Source organism: Convolutriloba macropyga, chromosome 2, assembly GCF_964194025.1.
Source record: "Convolutriloba macropyga chromosome 2, txConMacr16.3, whole genome shotgun sequence".
Lineage (NCBI taxonomy): Eukaryota > Metazoa > Xenacoelomorpha > Acoela > Convolutidae > Convolutriloba > Convolutriloba macropyga.
The window spans coordinates 36,999,610-37,020,269 of NC_134469.1; the positions used below are offsets into that span (position 1 = coordinate 36,999,610).

The 20,660-nt window shown below is 34.9% G+C and overlaps 1 protein-coding gene across 2 annotated transcripts; it reads left to right on the top strand.

Annotated features, from left to right (window-relative positions):
- Window positions 1-2,071: 2,071 nt before the first annotated feature.
- LOC142335259 (NDP-glycosyltransferase YjiC-like) lies at window positions 2,072-20,631 on the top strand. 2 transcript variants are annotated; one of them, XM_075383680.1, is made up of 6 exons: window positions 2,072-2,425; window positions 3,932-4,084; window positions 9,520-9,586; window positions 13,210-13,553; window positions 13,900-14,236; window positions 20,043-20,631. In XM_075383680.1, the coding sequence occupies exons 1-6, from the start codon at window positions 2,164-2,166 to the stop codon at window positions 20,500-20,502; spliced, it is 1,623 nt and encodes a 540-aa protein (XP_075239795.1). In that variant the 5' UTR covers window positions 2,072-2,163; the 3' UTR covers window positions 20,503-20,631. The 2 variants fall into 2 exon arrangements, with proteins under 2 accessions (XP_075239795.1, XP_075239796.1); XM_075383681.1 differs by lacking the exon at window positions 2,072-2,425 and adding an exon at window positions 2,575-2,653.
- The last annotated feature ends 29 nt before the right edge of the window (window positions 20,632-20,660 follow it).

Consider the following 20,660-nt stretch of genomic DNA (forward strand, 5'->3'; position numbering starts at 1 on the left):
CAAAAGCAAAATTTCTATTTCAAACAAAATTTCAGACAAAATTTGAAAGACCCCAAAAACTTTTAAAAAAGATTAAAATAGCTTTTAATGGTGGTAAAAATTTACAAGTAAAAGAAATGGAAATCTCTGCGATTAAAATTTGAACATTTTTCAGCCGTTTTAACGGATGAAATGGAGAAAATTCTTTCAAAATGTTAACTGTTTGAAGAAAAATTTGTTGAGCATTTTATTCTCACAGTGAGATTATACTCCGCCTGAAACACAAGAAATTGGGCTTTTCAAATTGCTACCAATAATGTTGGAAACCGCTTAGTAGTGATCAAACTATCAAACAGTAGCCAACAATCAAGCATCCATTTTGCGTTTTAGCTGTCTCATTAGTGAAAAAAGGCCTGTAAAACTATTCATTTGGCAAATTAAAGAAGAAGCTCAAACTGAAACCGATAAAATAACATCAAAAATCGCCAGCAGTGAAACATTTAACGTGAGCTTCAGTAATTTCGACCCTTTCAAACTTTCCAAAGCAATCAAACTTGGAACATATCTCTCTGTCATAAAGTTTCTCTGTACATCTAGTTTTTCTTGGCCACGTACCTTTGATGAGAAAACACACTATAATAATCAAAGACTCACTAGAACTTGTCTCAAACTTTTGAAAAAAACTTCACTGTAAAGGATATAGCTTAACACGAACAATGAATCCCATCTGTTGATGATCAGACGGTTGCGTAGGAAAAACAAGCTAAAAAGAGATTATTGAAGCATGAGTTTTGAGGGGTCAGTAAAGATTTTCAAAACTTGATATGCTGACCTAAAAGCTGAAAACTATCTTCCCAAATCTTACCTTCTTTGAATTAACTGCCAAATATAATTTCGATGCGCAGATCTACCCAAGCTTTATGGCTTACATATCTTAAGAAAGAGATAAGATGAAGTAAAAAGAATTTTAATGGCATGTATTTTTTTAAAGATCATGTGCTACAATGGTGACTATTGCCTTAGGGTAATTTATAACAGAGGCAAAGTATTTCTATAACGAAGACGTCGCTAAATCAACCAAGTTGCGCAAAAAGACAAAAAGTATCCAGCAAACTTTTGTATCCAGTTCTCTTTCAATCATATAAAAACTTAAGAGATGGGGGTCTAACTCCAAACAGAAAACAAATCCATACATGCTGAAACAATTTCTCCTTTGAATTTAAAAACGCCTGAAAACGGATTTTTTTGTTGAAAATGTTCATAACTTCACTCTTGTTCCACTAAATTTGAGCATATAAGAAGTAAACTGGTTATGAACCGCAAAACTTTTCAAGGATAGTAGAAATGTAAACATTTCGAACGGTCGGAAAGCTGAAAAATTTTTAAAGAAAAAAACTATACCGAATCTAGATAAAATAGGTTAAACTGCTCCGAAAGTTTATGCGACATAAAATCTTTCGGAAGGGATTTCTGCAGCTAATTTGTTTACTTGCTTTTTTGACTTTGGGACAGTCTCACTATTTTTGGTCAGGGATGTCCTACAAATTTTATTATCAACGAAGCCTCGTTGGCGTATAGCTCTCAGATGCTTCTGTAGAAATTTCAATTAAAGTTTGTTTCTCTTTGATGTATCTCAAAAAGCAACAAACTGGTCAAAAGAAGCAAAAATCTAGAAATCTGTTGAAGTTGGAGTTGAAAATGAGAAAAGGTTCCCAATTTTTACGCCTCACTATTTTTCTTTAAAAAAATTGAACTCTTGAATGTTTTACAGTGAAGTTTGAGAGGCAAATAGCTTTAAAATGATGATGCATAAGTTAGACTGGGATGCCTTAAAAATCAGAAATTGAGAAATTGGGGCAAGCATAAGATTCTCCTTTATTCAAAGAATGTGGGAACATTAAGATACAAATTACGCTGATGAGAGTGTTATTCTGTCAAAATTTTTGATCAAAATTTGCAGGTCAGAAATCTCAATTCAATCTTTTATTGCTTGCTTAATACCAATTAAAATTCCAGTCTTTGAAGCCAATAGATATGCTTAATTCTGGACAACCTTTATGACACGTTGACCTACGTAATCGGTGACATCGATTTGAAACTAATTTATATTACCACTAAGTTTAATATGTCACAACAATCTTGGTATAATTTTATGCTGAAGATCAAGCAATATTTACAGTTCAAATGAAATGCAATTTGTTCATCATGGCTGCAGTTGTTTCGAAACTGGTTATAAAGCTATTATGCTGCTTGATTATGTGTTTTCAACTATCGAACTGTCTTGAGGGTGAATGCATGGGCGAAGGGGACATGGGTAAACAAGGTGGAGCCAACCAGTGTGAAAGAGATGTGGATTGTGTTAAACATGTGGCTATTGTGTCTGGATGTGATTCCCATCTCTCCCTCACAATCCCAATAGCGAGTACTCTAATCAACGTACAGCAAGGTTAGATATAAATACATAATTTGGTTGCCACCCAAGTTGAGGTCAAAGGTCAAACTGACATCTGATCAGAGATGTCCCAAAACAAAGTGACCGCTGATCAGACCATCATAAATTTTGATGCATCTTAAGAACAGTTTCAATCTTTTTTTATATTTATTTTAATGTTTTCGCACCCTAATGAATGCAAAATGCTTGTTATATTATCGGATAATAATTTGTACCTAATTTGTAAGTACATCGATTAAAATGAAACAAAATAATCACGCCAAAGAAAGAAACAGTTCGCTATATGACTGCTTTCATCTGGACGGTATAGTTGATCTAAATCTAAATTTTTATTACAAAGTGGACAAGATGTCAAAAATTACAAATATTGGAGCCTTTTGAGACAAACCAAAAAGTTAAAGTCCAACCTAGTTAAACAAAAAGAATTATTAGCAGTAGTAGAAAACCACTATCATATTCTTAGAAAAATATATATGAAAAAGACAATCAGTTTTTTTTATTTCCGGAAGTGGACAATAGAATTGAACAAAATTTAACCAAACCAAAGCTCCTGAAAACCAAAAACTAAATATTTGTTATGAAATATTTTTTGAATGAATTTTTGAGGGACCCAAAAAATAATACATTTATTTCAATAATGAACATTATTTGATTTTTTTGTACATTAAGAAGCGTTTCTGTTGATATTGTATAATACATAGTAAAATTACACTAAATTTTCGACATTACGATGATCTGTGGTTTTGGAAATTCAGGGTTTCCTTTTTTATTATGCTCCGTTGCGCTCAGAAAGATAACAAAGTTTTGCAAACAAGTCGTCTTCTAAGGGAAACAACTTCACGCATCCTAACATCTGTTGTTACCAACAAGATCGTACCGTTAAAACTCACGCAAAACTGACATTGACGAAAAGGGAAATAAACACACGTGATGGTAACAACGATTTGATTTATAGCTAAGCCATGATAACCCTTTCAATAGTTACTCAACTTTCTCCAACCGACTAATAGGCTTCCACGACATCCGTTCATTAACAAAAAGTTAATCGAGTTTTTTGTAATCCACATTTAAAGGCTCTTTAGAAAATAGTTTTTTGCATTCTCGGCTGCTTGGTTTTGCAATGACATTCAAAATAGCGTTCGATGCGTCTTTTAATTGCTAAAAAGTGTAAGCTTAATTGTAGGCTACCCAAGGATAACTCAAAAAGTTGATAAAATTGTATTTTTCAAAAGAATGAAATTTAACAGAAACAGTTTACACCCAACTGCAACCAGCGTTTGCTTAATTTGATTGTATTGTATTACGAATCATATCGTTCTCATTTTGCCGTATACCGATATAGCATGTCTTGGAATTTTTTGATCACTGTAGTCTAAATTTGTTGCGACACCAAACATTTTTGCCATAGTAAAACTGAAAAACATAGCTTTTACTGATAACATACTTGGCGATAACTTGTGTTTTGTAGGTACATTAAGTCCTATAATGTTTTGTCTTTAGGTGGTAAATATAGAGTGACGTATGTGACTGGATCGCAGTGTGAACAAACTGTGAGGAATTTGGGAGCAGATTTCCACGACAGTGGCACCTGGTACTTTCCAAATTTGGATCCTAGCATCAGCCGCAGAGAGTTCATGCGCAACTTCACCGCAGGTTTCTAATAATGCGTTTTAAAAAATCTTCTGAAAAAGGGACTAAGTAACCTTTTAACATAGCCATAGTACCCAATTTATTCCTTTTCTCCGCAATTGTTTATCATACACAGATAATGTGCTCTTAGTGAGAACTATTTTGATAAATATTTAAGCACTAATTTAGCACTTTGCATTTTGGCCAAATTAAAAAGAGTACATCCCTTAAATTCTTTCTAAAACAGTGCCAAAGCAAGCTCGCCTCAATATAGTTGTCCAAAACTAAAAATCTAAGTACGCCTGAGAGCGAATGTTTAATTAACGTCAGATTAATGCCCCAAAACCTCTAAATTCAAGGACATCGAAAAAGATATTCAAATTAAACAGGAATTTATAAGCATTTCGTCACACTTTACTAGCATTTACTAGCTAGAATTTGGGTGGAAAATTGCCGCACACTATTGCATGCTAATGCCAATCTATCGAACCTGAACAGGCAAGAAAACTTGAATAAATATATTCTAACGAGGAGGCTCGGTCATATGCGTACGTACATAATGTTCCGACCCCGTTCATCCACATTCTTGACTTAATTTGGCTACCAAATGATGAACAGATCGAAGATTTTCAAAAACATGCATATCGTTCAATAAACCACTAATAGAATACAATAAAGCCACGCAAGAGGGCCGATGAAACTTGTGGTTAATATGACTACTAGAAAAGACAATAATAAAAAAATAACACACATTAATTACGATCAAAACTCGATGTCTATATTAAAAAAGTTATAACGAAATTAAACTCTCAGCAGATAAAATCTAAACAAACCAAATTTATCTATACTTCATTAGGAAAGATATGGGACATGTCCTCATTGCGACTGGGCAGCATATCGACAAAAAAAAGCAAAAAGGTGCGAAGTTCAAAAATGCGGTTCTACCTTTGAAAACAGTTGATTTCAAAGTGATTAATATCATTAGATATTAACTAAAATCTGCATTTATATCTTCATAGGAAGTGACTGCGACCTGTCATTACCCAGTGTACGACATACGACCACAAAAAAATGACAAAAACCGGCAAAGTCAAAAAGTTCGATAAAAAATTGCGCGAAAGTGTTCGTGGAGCCGTTAAAAACATAAACTTGTCACTAAGAGCATTTAAAGTGTGTTCAATTGCGCGATATTTCAAAACCAATGGGACCTACCATTAGTGTGATAATATATAATCAAAATAAAAATCTTTGAAAAAGAAAAAATATAAAATCTCAAACCATTTATGAAATCTCGTAGTAACAAACCGAGAAACAAATGTTTGGAACTAAAACCGTTATTAGTTACCTAAAATCGTTATTGGTTAATTAAAGCCGTTAAGATTGAACTATAGCTCACACGAAACGATTTTTGACCTTTCTTTATTAAGACTAAGCTACAAGTTGACCAAAAATGCTTTTAAAAAAAGACGACGCTGAAAAATTCAAATATGTTTTAAGAAACAAATATTTTCAAAGTCATTTCAGACATACGATTTCAACAAAAAAAAGAGATGGATTAAATTTCAAAATCCCAAGAAACCAATTGAACTTGTTATAATTGAGATTAAGTCACGAAACTAAAATTGAGAACAAATACAGGCAGAAGACAAAATTTCAACAACAATTTAACCACACCACAGTGTTCAGGGCACTCTAATTATAAGATGTTAAATGCAAGAACTGTAAATCCACACTTGCTTTTCATCTTAAAATCAACGGGTCTTCCCAATTGGAAGGACTGCTGAGAAATTACAACAAAACGAAACCAAAGATTTGAACAAAAGAGGTCTGGAAAAATTTTCATGGAACCAAATGTTGGAAGCCATCATTCAAAACAAAAAACAAACCAAAAAAATGTTTGAATCAACAAAAGTAGTTGAGACTTCTTATTATTGAGAATGAGTTACATTGTGACGAAAATGAAAGAAAAAAGGAGAGATTTAAAAAAAATCATTTTTTAAAAAAACAAGTTAATTTGAAAGTCATTAAAACAAATAGCTGTAAACAGAAACGTCCCGGGAAGCAGTTAAAACTTATCATTATCAGATATATCTGGCACAACAACCTAAAGAAAGACAAACATATGTATTTTTTTAAAAAAAAAAATTCTAATATTGGCGAGAGAATTATGTCTCAGCCCAAAAGCATAAACTAATCAACAAAAATAATTAACATTTTCATATATGCTTTTTCAAACATTGTGCCTTTTCCCAGATCCGCATTCTTTCAAATGAAACATTAGGTAACAACTGAAAGCATTGTGTAGGTTCCCTAACACCTCCTAAAAAGCGAATTGTATCTTTGATTGTTGAGACTGAGCCATTGGACTACAAAAATAATAAAAACTGAAAGCAAAAACATAAGAAATCCATAAAATTTTACGAAAACAATTATTCAGAGCCAAAAAAACCATGAGCTTAACTCTGAAATCATATTTTATATTCGTTGAGCCTTGTTTTTCTTGAAATAGTATCTGTCAATAATTAAGCCCTGATTTGAAACTCTTGTCAGGAATTTACAAAAAACTCTAGATGCAGAAATTTTTCTTTAAAAAAACAGCGCCACATTGAATTCTTAAAACTTTTTACCGCAAGGATCTAGGATGAGATCCAGCCCTGATATTGCTGCGCGGCTAAAAAATTACTCAATTGTTCAAATGGTTGTGAACTAGATCAATTTTTAAACAAAAATTTTCGGCATATCAAAAATAAATAATACACTTTGTATATTTATTAAGTTTAAATTTGCAAAACTATTTTAAAAAAACTGCAAAATAAAACTCCAGAAGACGCTTGAATCCAGTGGTAGTATAACTCGCTCTCGCATTGAGCTAAGAAAATTACCACGGTTTTAAGGTGTCTGCCTCCAACAAAGTTAAAGAAAGTAAGCTACAAGTAAGCATATTTGGTCCCAATTTTGTCCAAAAGGGTCTGAATTTTGAAAAAATTAGCACAAACTTTGGCCAAACAACTCGGATTAAACAATTCAGCAACTCTCCTCTATTTTTAAAGATAAAATCAATAACACTACCGTAACCAATTTTGACAAATCTTAGCAAAATTGACAAAAATTTGGACAAAAATACGGAAAATGTCAGTAAAAGCGACCAAATATCGCCTACGATAGAATCTGAATATTTAGGTTGGAGGTTTTACCCTATTCTCAATTCCACAATTGTTCCTTGAATCTATCTTTAGAGAAAACTACTGGACTGGATAGTAACTTCACAAACCTTCTTCTCTTAACTAGACTAAAGGGTTATACCAGGCCCTCCGTTCAAGTTCTAAAGAAAGTATTTTCAGGCGCTATAGAACTGTAGTCAATTGCCAATATTACTGATCTTATTAGAATATGTTTGTAATGCCTCTCTATGTTATATGATATTTTAGCTTCTAAGAAGTATTTTACCAAATGAAATAAATTGGTGACTCTAAGATCGAAAATTATACCAGGTCCTCAATTCACTTTCTAATTAATCGATCAACCAATGTACTTAAAACAATTAGTATATGACGTGAAGAGCTCGTCGGTGTTCACTCCGCAACCCAACCAGACGAGTATTAACCAACTTGATAGAACGTTAAGACATTGCCCGTCAGGTACTTCAGGTTACTGCTGACCTTTTAAATTTTCTACTTGGTTCACCATTCCGTACTACATGGGCTAACTTAACTTGCCAAGTCTTCTACAAGCAGGCAGGCCTACCCTCAGAGTGGCTTCACTATGCGGTCTCCTAGAAGGAGCCTGGCCGATTAATACTCTCAGAAATCAATCGTCTTGATGTTGTCCGGGATTCGATGCTGTCATCCAGTTCGTTAACCTAACTTAACCTAATTAGTGGTTTGTTGATCAGTACTTTACTAGTCACCAAACTAATTTAAATCCAATAAATTGAAGCTAGATTGAGTATGATTTCAGATCCTTAGAGATGTATTGTGAAGTTACTAAAGTAGTACAATTACCGTGTTGATTAACAGAAAATCGAAAGAAACGATTAAGTCTTACCCAGTCCTAATCAATACAGGCTATGGTTCCCTCAGACCAACTAGTTACAAATGCCTATGAGTGCCAAGTATCGAAGCGTTTAGCAAATACCTACTAGATAACAGTTTAAGCTCTACTAAGTTATAAGAAAATGTCTAAAAAGAGAAATTAGTTGAATATTTGCAAAGTTAATTTAACGAAAAGTCTAGTTACCACAGTATACTAGTTCAAACAATTACTACAATTTTCGAAACCACGACAGAGATCTGTTAACTCACTCGTTTAATAAAATTTACTCTGCAATTCGGATTATCATGACAATATAATTATTTTCAGACTGATTTTGGTTACAAAAATTGGCTAAAATTGAGCCGTATATATACTGCTTATCTACGTTTGGTCATGATAGTTTGGTCCTATTATTACCAAATGTTCCGAATCTTTGTGTGAAAAATGCTTTTTTGGGAAAAGTTTTCAGAAGATCAATCATGACTTTGATAACCTAGGCCCCTAATTTGGGTTTCTAATCCAATATTACGTGGGTGAGAATTTTGATGTTCAATCTATGATATAATCTTTATCAGAGTCCATATTTATTTATTCAACCGTTCTCATCAGTTGAAATTTCTTCACCATGATTATCTTTGTACAGTTTCAAATTTAGAATTCGCTTTTGTGTTGGGAATAATTCAAGGTCAGTATTAATTTGGTTCTTTTCCGAAAAACGCTTAAGTTTAGCTTTCCATGCCTACACCTACTATTCACAAAACGTTAAAACCCGATAACTCCCAGTAGAAAGCAAAAATCAGAAAAATATTTCTAGTTGCATACTCCACGCTGGACGGGCTTTCTAATGCCTACTGCCACTCAAGTCTCTCTACGATTATTGTATTGCTCGCCCAAAATTTACCGAACAAAAAAACCCATTTGAGTATGTAATTCCTCACCCCACTAAAGTGGGTCGGAACAATCCAGTAATTAATACATAATTTATCGAAGTTCGTAATTAAAATTCAATTTTTGTCACCTTTTTCCATGTTGTGATGCGGGATCCAGTAGTAAACGCTATCTTTGTCATTTAGAATCGACTCAGGGTGCTATGTACTTTCATCAAACTCGAGGAGATACGAGTCTTTGGCTATTTTGTTTGCAATTTTGTTTGATGTCCGACGGTCAACAATCGGTGATATTCTTGGTTAAATTCTGCGTTCTTTATTATCATGCAGCTCCCGCATAACAAAATTTTCAACTTTGAGCTCCATTACCTAAATGAAGCAGCATCACAAGTCTGTGTCTGAGCCTATATACCAAAACCTTATTTTGAGAGTGTTAACATTTTTAAGAAGAAATTTTGGTTATTTTTGATTATTATCAAATGACGAGTGCGAACATTATGTACATTGCCAATCCTCCTGATAGTTCATTTTATTTTTCAGGTTTGATGATTCATGCGCTGCCCAGCTTGGATTCTTTGATACAGAAGGATCGTCCAGATCTGATATTAGGGATATCGTTCTTGATACATAGTTCAGAATATAATAGCAAACAAGGAGGCTCGGTAATGTGCATTCGCACATAAAGTTCCGACCCCGCTCATCCAAACTTTTGGCATAAATGTCTATCAAATTAGGAACAGATAGAAAACCCCAAAAATCAAGTATTTTTCAAAAAAATGTGTATGCACAAAGATCGCCTCCAGCGCAAAAAAAAACTCAGTGGAATAAAAACACGCCGCATTAGATTGATGAGATCAGTCATTATTAAAAAAGCAAGTCAAGACTAACAAAAAATCAAACAACAATAACAACAAAAAGTAATTACATCCAAAACTTTATGTCCATTACAAAAACACTTACTAACCAGCTCAAACAAGCTCAAATAATTAATACTTCACTAGAAAAGATACGAGACCACTCTGTAGAAAAGCTGGGTAGCAATTAGACAAAAAAAACAAAATAACAGCAAAGATAAAAAAATGGCTTATATTTTGAAAAGCAATCAATTTCAAACTAAGGAAAACCATTAGATGGCAATATGTTTATCCAATGTGTTTATGATCACATACGCCTCCAAAACAGGGCATTTAGACCTGTCATTTGTCAATTTTTTATGCGGTTACAAAAAATCAACAAATAGAGACAAAAAAATTCAATTAAAACTTGCGAGAAAACGCTGCCGAAGCCCTGAAGCCAAATTTGACCCTTATAAATATGTTCAATTGAGACTTCCTCGAACGCCAAAAATGTGGTATAGGCCTTCTCATTGATGAGAATAGGTAACAAGTATAGAAAAAAAATGGCAAAATTATTTAAAACTTTTGTTTTTTTTTTCGAAAACAATTAATTTCAATGTCATGAAAACCATTAGCTGCAAAGTGAAATAAATAGATGGGTTCCTCTTTTTGTCCAAAGGAAGCGCTTGAGGCCTGTATTTACTCAGAAAATGTCTTAACTCTACAAAAAGAACAATAAATAGACAAAAATCAAAAATTAGATTTGGTACACTTGCACCTTCCCTCGAAATTAAAAAATTCGTATTTGACTTTCAATTAACGAGAATAGGAAACAAATAGCCAAAAAAGAACAAAAATGCGATGTTTAACAACGTTAAAAAGTTTTTTAAAACAATTGATTTCATTAAAGCCATCAGCAATCTACTCAAATCAGAATAAAGGCTCATTTATTTCCTCATGAATTGCCTCTGAGACCTGTCATTATTCAGGTAATCTCATATGACTAAAAAGATAAAGTAAAATCAGCAGTTAAAAACAATTGTAAAAAAGTCAATTTCTTCGAGAAAGGGATGTCGAAGCCGTTAAAACCATATTGCCTTTCAAGACTTTTATATGATCATTTGTGCCTTACGTTGAACGCCAATAATGTAGCATGTGAACTGTCAATAATGTGATGATGTGACAAAACGAGAAAAAAAATACGTTAAAAAGGGGCTAATACACAAAAGAAAAAAAATCTGAAATCGAGTGGTATCAAAGCCAGAAAACCATAACTTGACGCGTAAAACCGCAAAAAAGATTAAAATTTATTTCAATAGAAAAAAGAGCAGAAAAGAGATTCTTTCTTTGCTGACACTAAGCTACAAGTTGACCAAATGAAAAGAAAAATAGTGCCGCAAAGTTCACTAAGCCATTGTTTTTTTAAAAAGCAAATATTTTTAAAGGTCAAAACCACCAAAATCTTTCAAAAAGAGAAAATAACATTGATTTGGGACTACTCAGGAAGCCATTTGAACCTCTCAATAGTGAGCTTTGATGTGAATTGTTCTGTTCTTTAATTAACATAAAAAAGCTCGAACTTTGTTTTTAAAAACGGACTGATTACAATGCGAATTGTTTTCTCGACTGTACCAGTCCAAGATTGGACCAAAACCAGCTCTGCAATTGCTGATCGTCCAATTAGAACACTCAATTGTTTCAACTGCTTTATATCCAGACATTTTTTGAAAGATCAAAAATAAATGCTGTGTTTTTAATAATCATTGAGTAAAATTATTAGAAAAACAGCAAAATTTAGATTCTAGACTTCTCTCAATGGACGTGGAAGTAAAACTGGCGCCCATAGTAGTTTGCTAAGGTTGTTTACTAAGAAAGGGGTGTGTACTATTGGCAAATTTAGTCAAAAAAGACAAAAAAGCTAAATTTAGGGCAATTTTAATGAAAAAAAGCTGAATTCTGAAATGTTTAGCCAAAATTTTAGCCAGAAAACTTAACCAATATAGTCAAAAAAACTTAATTAATTTTTAAAAATAATATGAAAAGTACTATTGTTAACAATCTTTACAATTTTTAACAAAATTGACGAAAATTTAGGCGAAATTCCGGAAAATGTGAAAACAACTTAAGTCCGTCTATTTTTCACAAAACTTCGAACCTCGATAACTCTCTGTAAAATAAAAAATTCAAAAAAAATCTCTTCAATTCAATATTCTATGCTGGAGGGGCTTTTTAATGATACCACTCACAACTCTGTACGACGAATATATCGATTGGTCAAAATTGTCTGAACAAAAAAACCATTTGAGTATATAGTTCCTCCCCCCTCAAGAGGGGTCGGAACAATTCAGCCCTCTTAAATGTTTTCAAACTTTTCAACTGTTGTTATAGCACCATTGACTACCTAAGTGTTGCTTTTCGCAAATTTGACTCTTCGTTGTCTTTAACGTATTATGAAACTTTTTCTTTTGATCACATCGCTTTTTCCTAAGATTCCGGGGCAGTGCTCGTTTATGACCAGACTTTAATTATCATAATTTTGATTAGTGAGCTGATCCTCACAAGCTAGATCAGACTTTTTCCTCATAGATGAATCAAGCTCATGTAATCAAAGACGCACTTTATCCCGTCCGTTTAATCATTACTGTTACCTTCACGGTAGAACTAGAAATTAATTGAATACACGCGCTTTAGCGATGGTCACTGCGTGGAATTGAAAACAATGCTTACCTATTCGAGATCTCTGCTTTAATTTTTTTAAGAATTTCAGTTGCATTTTACAAGTGTGAATTACACTTACAGCTTGTCGCTTTTAAATTTGTTAAACAGTTCAGAATCGCAATTGGATGTGTTAGTTAACAAGAGCAATAAATGACCCGTGTATTAAGTATTGCATACAATTGCGTGCACAGATTCCCAATCCTTCAAATGCCATCAAGTAGACGACAACGCTTGTCTGACAATTAACGATCATCTTGACAGCAGTACTTTGCTATGAATAGCATTACATATAAGATGGAAATCAAAAACTTGTTTTTCTTGTTCAGAATATTTTATTCCAGATGTTTCAAGCCCCGTTCTACGCTGTCTCAGCTTTCAATTTAACACTGCGTCCTGGATTCGCGATATTCTTGCCCATCTTTATTTTACATGCGCTGAAAATTGACAGATTCAAAGTTTCAGCGCGTGTAATAACTGCGCTGAACATTGAGATTTTCTTAAAGTTTTAGCGCAAGTAGGGATTTCGAGCTTCGGCGCATTGTTTACATAATTTCAGCGCATTTCTTACAGAAAAATGCTGTAAATCGGCGCTGGTACCTCGTCCCGGGACCACCAGATTATGAATTTGAATTTAGGATATGCACGTGAATGATATCCCTGGCTTTAACCCAATAAAAGGAGTGGTTTTTGGCTGTGTGTGCTCAGTCATAGCAGAGAAGCACCAGATTCCCTTTGCCACTATTTGGGCCAGTGGAGTACCACACCCTTCTGTCTACAAAGAGGGTCAGAGAATGAACACTTCGCCTTCCTGGCTTCCTTTCCTCATACCCTCTGATGACACCCCGGATGTGATTGTGAAAGCTCTGGGCGCACTCCACTTGGCATTCCTGGTCACACTCAATACTATATCTACATCTAATGAATTGAAACTGTTCAACTCACTCAGAAGTGATCTCGGTTTGCCACCCATGAACAACTTTGTCCATCTCATGGGACTCTATCCTGCTATCGCCCACGCAGGTTTGATTCTGCGGTTGTATTTTTCAACTCAGTCGAAAGAATCTTTGTATAAGCCGTGAATCACTCAATCTTCGCATAGTAAACAACCAGAGTTATTACATGATAAAATTGTGCATATTGTCATTGTTTATTTGCTCTACTAAAATAAACTTATTTAGAAATTTATTTAGAAACCATTTGCTCTACTATAATTTTTATGCTGTGAGATTTTGAATATCCTGGCAGAGTTTTTGTCTTATATACGACGTCCGACTAGAAAATGATTGCTCGATAGTTATATTTCAAAATTATACAAGACGTCAAAAGATGAAAATTGAATATTTTTTATCAATTTGTTTGCGTTTAGGAGAGCCAGTTTTTCCACAGAAAGAGGACACCCGAGGACATATTGTGGTGACTGGAATGCTGCCAGTTTCCCAAAACAGAAGAAAGTTGCCAGAAGACTTGTTCAGTTTCATCGCAAACAGTGACAGACCCATTCTTTACATCTCCATGGGCACTTACGCTATTTTCTCCCACCAACAGTTTCAGCTGATGCTGGACGCACTAGAGAGGCAAGATAACTATAACGTCATTTGGTCTCACAGGAACTGGACTGATTCAATGGAATCCATGATTGACGCTCGGCGCTTCTTCGTCAAAAAGAAGCTTCCTCAGGCAGAGATACTGGCACAAAATAAAGTGTAAGCAATTTTGTTATCTCTATGTTAAATGTTAGTTTGCTCCAATATCTAGGGGCTCATTCAAGCTCTAGGCGCTCTAGGGCTCTAAGTCAGTTTCAGCCAAATATTTAGTCAATTTGCAGTTAAGATGTATCATATGAAAGCCTGCGAAATGTACTAGATCGAAATACAAAGACCCTAATAAAGGAAACCAAAATTCTCCAATCAGATTGGACTCGCCCACTTTTAGGCGAGTAAAAACGAGAATTTTTTGATGATCAATTATACATTAAAAGAATGGATTTTGATGCTTCTTAAGTAGCTGATAGTTAAGCTTATGTTTGACCATTCTATAAAATTGATTTTTTAAGCCGTAGAGTAATTATGTAAAAGAATATCTAAGTTTACTTCAGTTTTATTTTACGTTTACAGAGTAGCAATATACTCATGAGAGCTGAGATCGGGTAGTAAAAACGTCTCCGACATTTTGAAGCCAAATTAAGACCTATAACTTTCAAACCTTTTTTGAAATTGCAAAATAATTATTTCAAAAGTTTCTCATGGGATAATGGGTTACAAATTTCAAAACCTGCTTTTTGGCAATAGATTTATGCCCCTCAGACAACTTTGAGCTCATTTTGCACGAAATTAACTGCTAAAGCTAACTTAGAGACCTCACCGGAATTCAATGCCCCAGCGATTTACCAATTTATACCACTTCGACAACTACAGCTGAGAGTAACAATATAACATCGGGCACATGAAATTACCCGTTGAAAGGCAGAGAACTCTCCAATTGTTTTTTCTTAATATGAGAGACAATTGGTGATAGAAAATCAGTGACAAGGCAGCCAAAAATACGAATAAAATAGGCTGAAACAAACATTCACTAATCATCGCAATATTCAAAAGCAAGAAATATTATGGTAAACTCTTAAACAATTAATCTATACTCTCTATACTCCGTCAGAAAAGCACACCGATTTTTATTGGGATCTTTTTCGGTTGCCCCCCAGCTTAGCGCGCTCATATTATTTGCACCCCCCCCCCCCCACGCACGTGCCATATTTTTACATAATGATTTACTATGTAATGGCACGTGCTCTGTAACTGGGGAGCGCATGACGTACTGGGGGGGGGGGGGGCACAAACGAAAAGATCCCATTATTGATACCCAATGGCAAAGCAATAAGAGGTGCATAAATGCAGGAAGAACTGGAAAAAAAACTTTTTAAAAGCTGTCGTGCAACTGTCGTGCAACTTTTTAAAAGCTGTCAGTGAAAGTAAAACAGTGACAAGAGACAATGCAGCGTGCGGGTAAAACTTCTCTCGAACATCAATTTTCACTCCCCTTTCAAACTGACATTGTGGACGGATGAGCTTCTAGATAGGGGATTTGGGCTTAGGTTGGGGTGCGGCTGAGGTACTTGGGAGGAGCAATAGTTGGGAGATGAAGGGATATGTCCGAACAATTGAAAAAAAAATTGAGCAAAAATTAGCCAAAAACTTCAACCGGAAAAAAGTTTTAATCTCCTGCCTTTTCATTTTATTCAAACTCAACTCCAGAAATAGCATGATCAATATAAAACATGTAAGGTTGAGATAGAACAACCTAATGTAAATTGTGCATAAGATAAGCTTGGCATAGCTTGACAAAAAGCTCTACTTGTTCAACGTATACTTGACGAGAAATGAAGCCTTGAGGAACAAGAAAGAAAGTGAGAATGGGTTATAAGAGATGCCCAAGTTCGAGAGCTTCAGACCAGTTGGTGTAAATGCGTAGCACACTAGGCTTGCAAGTAAGAGATGCTGGTTCCAATCCAGCACTGGTCCATTTTCACAGTAGTTGCGCCTGCATAGACCCCCTAACAAAACAGAATCTTGAAACATAACCGACTAACGTCGGGCGAATTGCTCTCAAACGACCGGCGAGCGGTTGGCTTGGTCAGTAGCTAGCCACGGGGGGGGGGGGGGGGGTGCACCGGGGGCAGCACTGGGTGGGGGGGGCAAAAGCGCGGTGGGGGGGGGGTGGAGCCAATAGTGGGGGTGGGGGGTCAACAAAGGGGGGGGGGGTGTCAACCTCTAAGAACCGCCCCTCACACCATAAGTATAAGTATAAGTCTCCAAGACAGTTTGAGCTGAAACAGACCTGAAAGGCTCTAAGAGCACATAATGCCCGCTGGGCGCTACCTGTTTATCCCGTTTTTGAGGACGAAAAGTCAAAAGCGTCAGACGAAAAATTGGTCAAGCGAAAAATCGCATAAAAAAAAGACCGACAGGACTAATATAATTGCTACAAACTTCGTTTGAGAGCAATTAAAAACATTCTTGCCTGAAATATTAGTGGTCTAAAATAATAACTCATGGGAAAAACTGTCCATAATGGGTCTAAAACATGTAAACCTGACCTTTTCATGTTGAATGTCATTTTTCAGAGTGAGGTAGGTCAATATAAATTCTTTTGGTTTTAGGTCAATTGCCTGAACAAGTCAATCTGGAAAAAAATCGAGTAGAAGCAAAAATGACATAAGCCTTAGTCAACTACCTAATCATCTAGGCCATTCACGCAACTATCCAGTTTAAAAGAACATAGGGAAAAATTAAAATCGGACAAAAATCTGATAAATCGAACATCGAAATTTTGTCTTGCCAAATTGGAAGTTTAATAACATCTTACCAAGGAATATCCTTTATCATCAGTCATTGACCATCAGAATGTAAGAACTCAAATTTTTAACAATTTTCCAAACATAACTGGCACATTGCCAGAAAATAGCCGCAATAGCTTCGTAGATCTGCAGTCTCAAAAAAAGTAAAAGACAGACCAAAAAAATTCGTCTTTTCATCAAAGGCTATGTCATATTTTGATTAAAAATCTGTATAAGTTTTTGCTGCCTTTATTAGCTGCTCTCAAATAACCTTCAATAAGAGTGAGAAACACCCTTTTGACCTTATCTCTTTGAATTAAAGTAAATAAGTCAACTTCAAACTGAGGAAGTCATTTTTGAGAGTGAGTAAGTCAAGTGTGACCATAAATTTAATCACGCCAATGAACTCGCTCCAGTAAGAGCAACAAATGACGTCACGCACGCACTCTATTTGAAATTGCATGAACGAATGAACAAAAAGCAGATTTGAAGTGGTTGTGACGTCATATGGTCGTAACAAAAATCGCGAAAAAACAAAGCAGGACAAGTCCTGACGTACAATTCAAAGAATTTTCATTGACTAAACAGAAAAACTAGACCTAGAATGGACTATGAGTGAATTGAGAAAACAATTTTAAAAATCAGATAAATAAGAAAAAAAAACAGAAAATCAATGTCAAAATTCCGCATGTGAACAAAACCACTAGCGAGAAATAAAAATTTATTTCAAACAAAACACTAGGCCTAGAATGAGCTGAATGGATTGGGAAAACCATTTTTAAAAAATCCGATCCGGAAAATCGAAAAAACAGTAAAAATCAGAGTGAAATTGCCGCATGTGAACAAAAAACCACAACCGAGAAACCGAATTTTTGTTCAAACACCGTTTTCTCACTACTTTAAAATTGGAGCAAAAAAAAATTCACGCCTCAAAACCACTCGCTTTTTCGCTCCAATTCCTGTTTCGGCAAAATCACGACTAAACAAAAAAACTAGACCTCGAACGGACTATGAGTGTATTGGGAAAACCATTTTAAAAAAAACAGATAAAAAAACAGAAAATCAATGTCAAAATGCCGCTAGTGAGAACAAAAGACCACTAGCGAGAAATGTAATATTGAGTCTAACAAAAATCTGGGCCTAGAATGAACTACGAATGAATTGGGAAAATCATTTAGAAAAAAATCCGATCCAAAAAAACTGAAAAAAAAACAGTAAAAACCAAAATGAAATTGCCGAATGTGAACAAAAAACCACTAGCGAGATAGAAAATTTTTGTTCAAACACCGTTTTCTCAATCTACTTTAAAATTAAAGCGAAAAATTTCACGCCGCAAAACCACTCGCTTTTTCGCTCCATTTCTTGTTTCGCGTGACCAAAATCACTACTACAATTTGACTTCAAAAATCATGAAAATGTGTGAACAGATCTTTAAAAAAAAGACAGCGGCCCAATAGAATTCAAATTCTTTGAATTATAAAAAACCAAGAGAAGGCCAATAATAGCCCCAGCTATCGCGAAATAAAAATCTAATCACGACCAAAAATTTAATCACGCCAATGAACTCGCTCCACTAAGAGCGAAAAATGACGTCACGCACGCACTCTAGTTGAAATTGCATGAACGAATGAACAAAAAGCAGATTTGAAGTGGTTGTGACGTCATGTGGTTGTAACAAAAATCACGAAATAAAAAAAACCAAGAGAAGGCCAATAATAGCCCCAGCTATCGCTGTGCGGCTATTAACAAACCTTCCTGAAAGTTTCACGACTTTTCAACAATTGATCTTTGGAGCCTCTTTAAGGAAACTTTCTATTGATTCACAGGACATTAAGCACATTGAACGATAATTGCTTAATAAACCCAAAGGCTTTCCAAAATCACCAAAAAGTAGACAAAGAAAGGCCCATATTTGGCACCAATTTAATTGAATTTCTATAAGGAAAACAATTTTTATTGATATCAATATACTCCAGCGATAAATGAAGCCACTATTGAAGCTTAGTCCAACCAAAAAACTCACGTAGTGTAATAGTTTGAAGAGGAACACAAAGGCCGCTAAAAACGTGTCTACAACAATTAAAAAATAGCTCAAAATTTCATCGGACAATTCTGATATATACTGCAAACGATCAAAACCCTCTAAAAGTCCAATTAATGTTTATTATTTGTGCGAATAAACAATTTGCAGATATAATTCAAATTGAAACTAAAAACCTTGTGAAAAAAATGCTGCATAAGAACAAAAAAATAGTCCCTAGTCTTTCCACACAGTTCTTACACTCTCCCTTAGAAAGATGCATAAAAAACCATTAAAATTTACACTTCCATAACTTTTCATCAGATAAACCTACGCTGTTGTTTCACATCCGGCATTGACTATTACATCCAGTTTCAGTGACATTTGAGAGATTAAATATAGTCTTAAGCAGTAGAAAATTCACTCGTGCCCCTGCAAAAGTACAAAAATATATTTTCTAACTTCGTTACAATTTTTAACCGATTAACTGTCAAAACAATATCCGAGGAAAACTATAAAGAGAATAAGCAAAATCTAAAAACAGTTCCTTAAAATTCGTTTTAAGTTCGAACAACTGACGAAACGGGAGAGTGTCCAGTCTCGGTAACAACACCCAAAAAAATGTAAATATACACTTAATACAATAAATGATTTCCAGAAAAATAAGTGGAGAGCGTTTTAATAAACTTTGTCACCCAATGAGAGGGGACAATTTTCAAGACCATTTTTTTCGTTTTGACTGACCCAATGAGCACAGAACAAACTAATAAAAATCGCAGGATCAAGAATGCAACGACGACTACTCAATGGATGACTTATTGTCATAAACGAGAGGGCTAGGAGACAAAAGATTAATACACGAGGCATTCGCTAACGATTTAATGTTTAATTTGAACATGGATTTTCAAATTGACACTAAGCTGTCAGTAAACTATGCCGGATTCTCAGTTGAAGTTAATCTTGACAAAATCAATTTAAACAATTTTAGACAAAAAATTGGCAAAAAAGCACCTCTACAAATATTGATTAGATTGTTTTTGGAGCAATGGAAAAGAGTCAACCGACTTCTTTAGTTTTACGAGAGCAATTGATGGATCTCACTAGTGATTATATCAGTCTTATGGAATATTTGGATAATTAGAGCGCCTTATCCTTTCAGACATGTCTTTCTGACTCATTGTGGCAGCAGCTCTCTTACAGAAGGCATTCTGGCTGAAAAAGTGTTCATAGCCGCCCCTCAGATGCGCGACCAACACACCAACACCCGATCACTCACTTCACACGACTACGGAATTGTGGTCCCAACCAACCCATCAGCCAGCCAGCTTTTAACAGCACTCGAACAAATCCACACCAACTACCACAAATACTTAGAAAATGTGCGGCTTGTCAAGCAAATATCAACCGAAGGCGCTCAAGTTAAATTGAGAAAGACTATCGATTATCTCATCTCACAAAAGCACACACTTTCATTCGGAGTCGAAGACAGTCTGGCCATGTCTTTTACCCAAGCAGTGGCTATCCTATTGTGCATACCTATTGTATGTTGTAGCTTGGTAATTCTGACAGTTTTGTTGCTATGGCTTCGCTGCGGCAAGCAAAAGATCAAAAAACTATAAATTTTCATGAGCTTATCAGAAAATCTTATCAGAAGAATTACGAACAATTACAAATGTACGCTCATTTTTTTAAAACCTTGAACTGTATCTATTAAAATTCCAAATCTTGGACCGATGTGAACATAAAAATGATTCGTTTCGTAAACAGAGTCAATTGT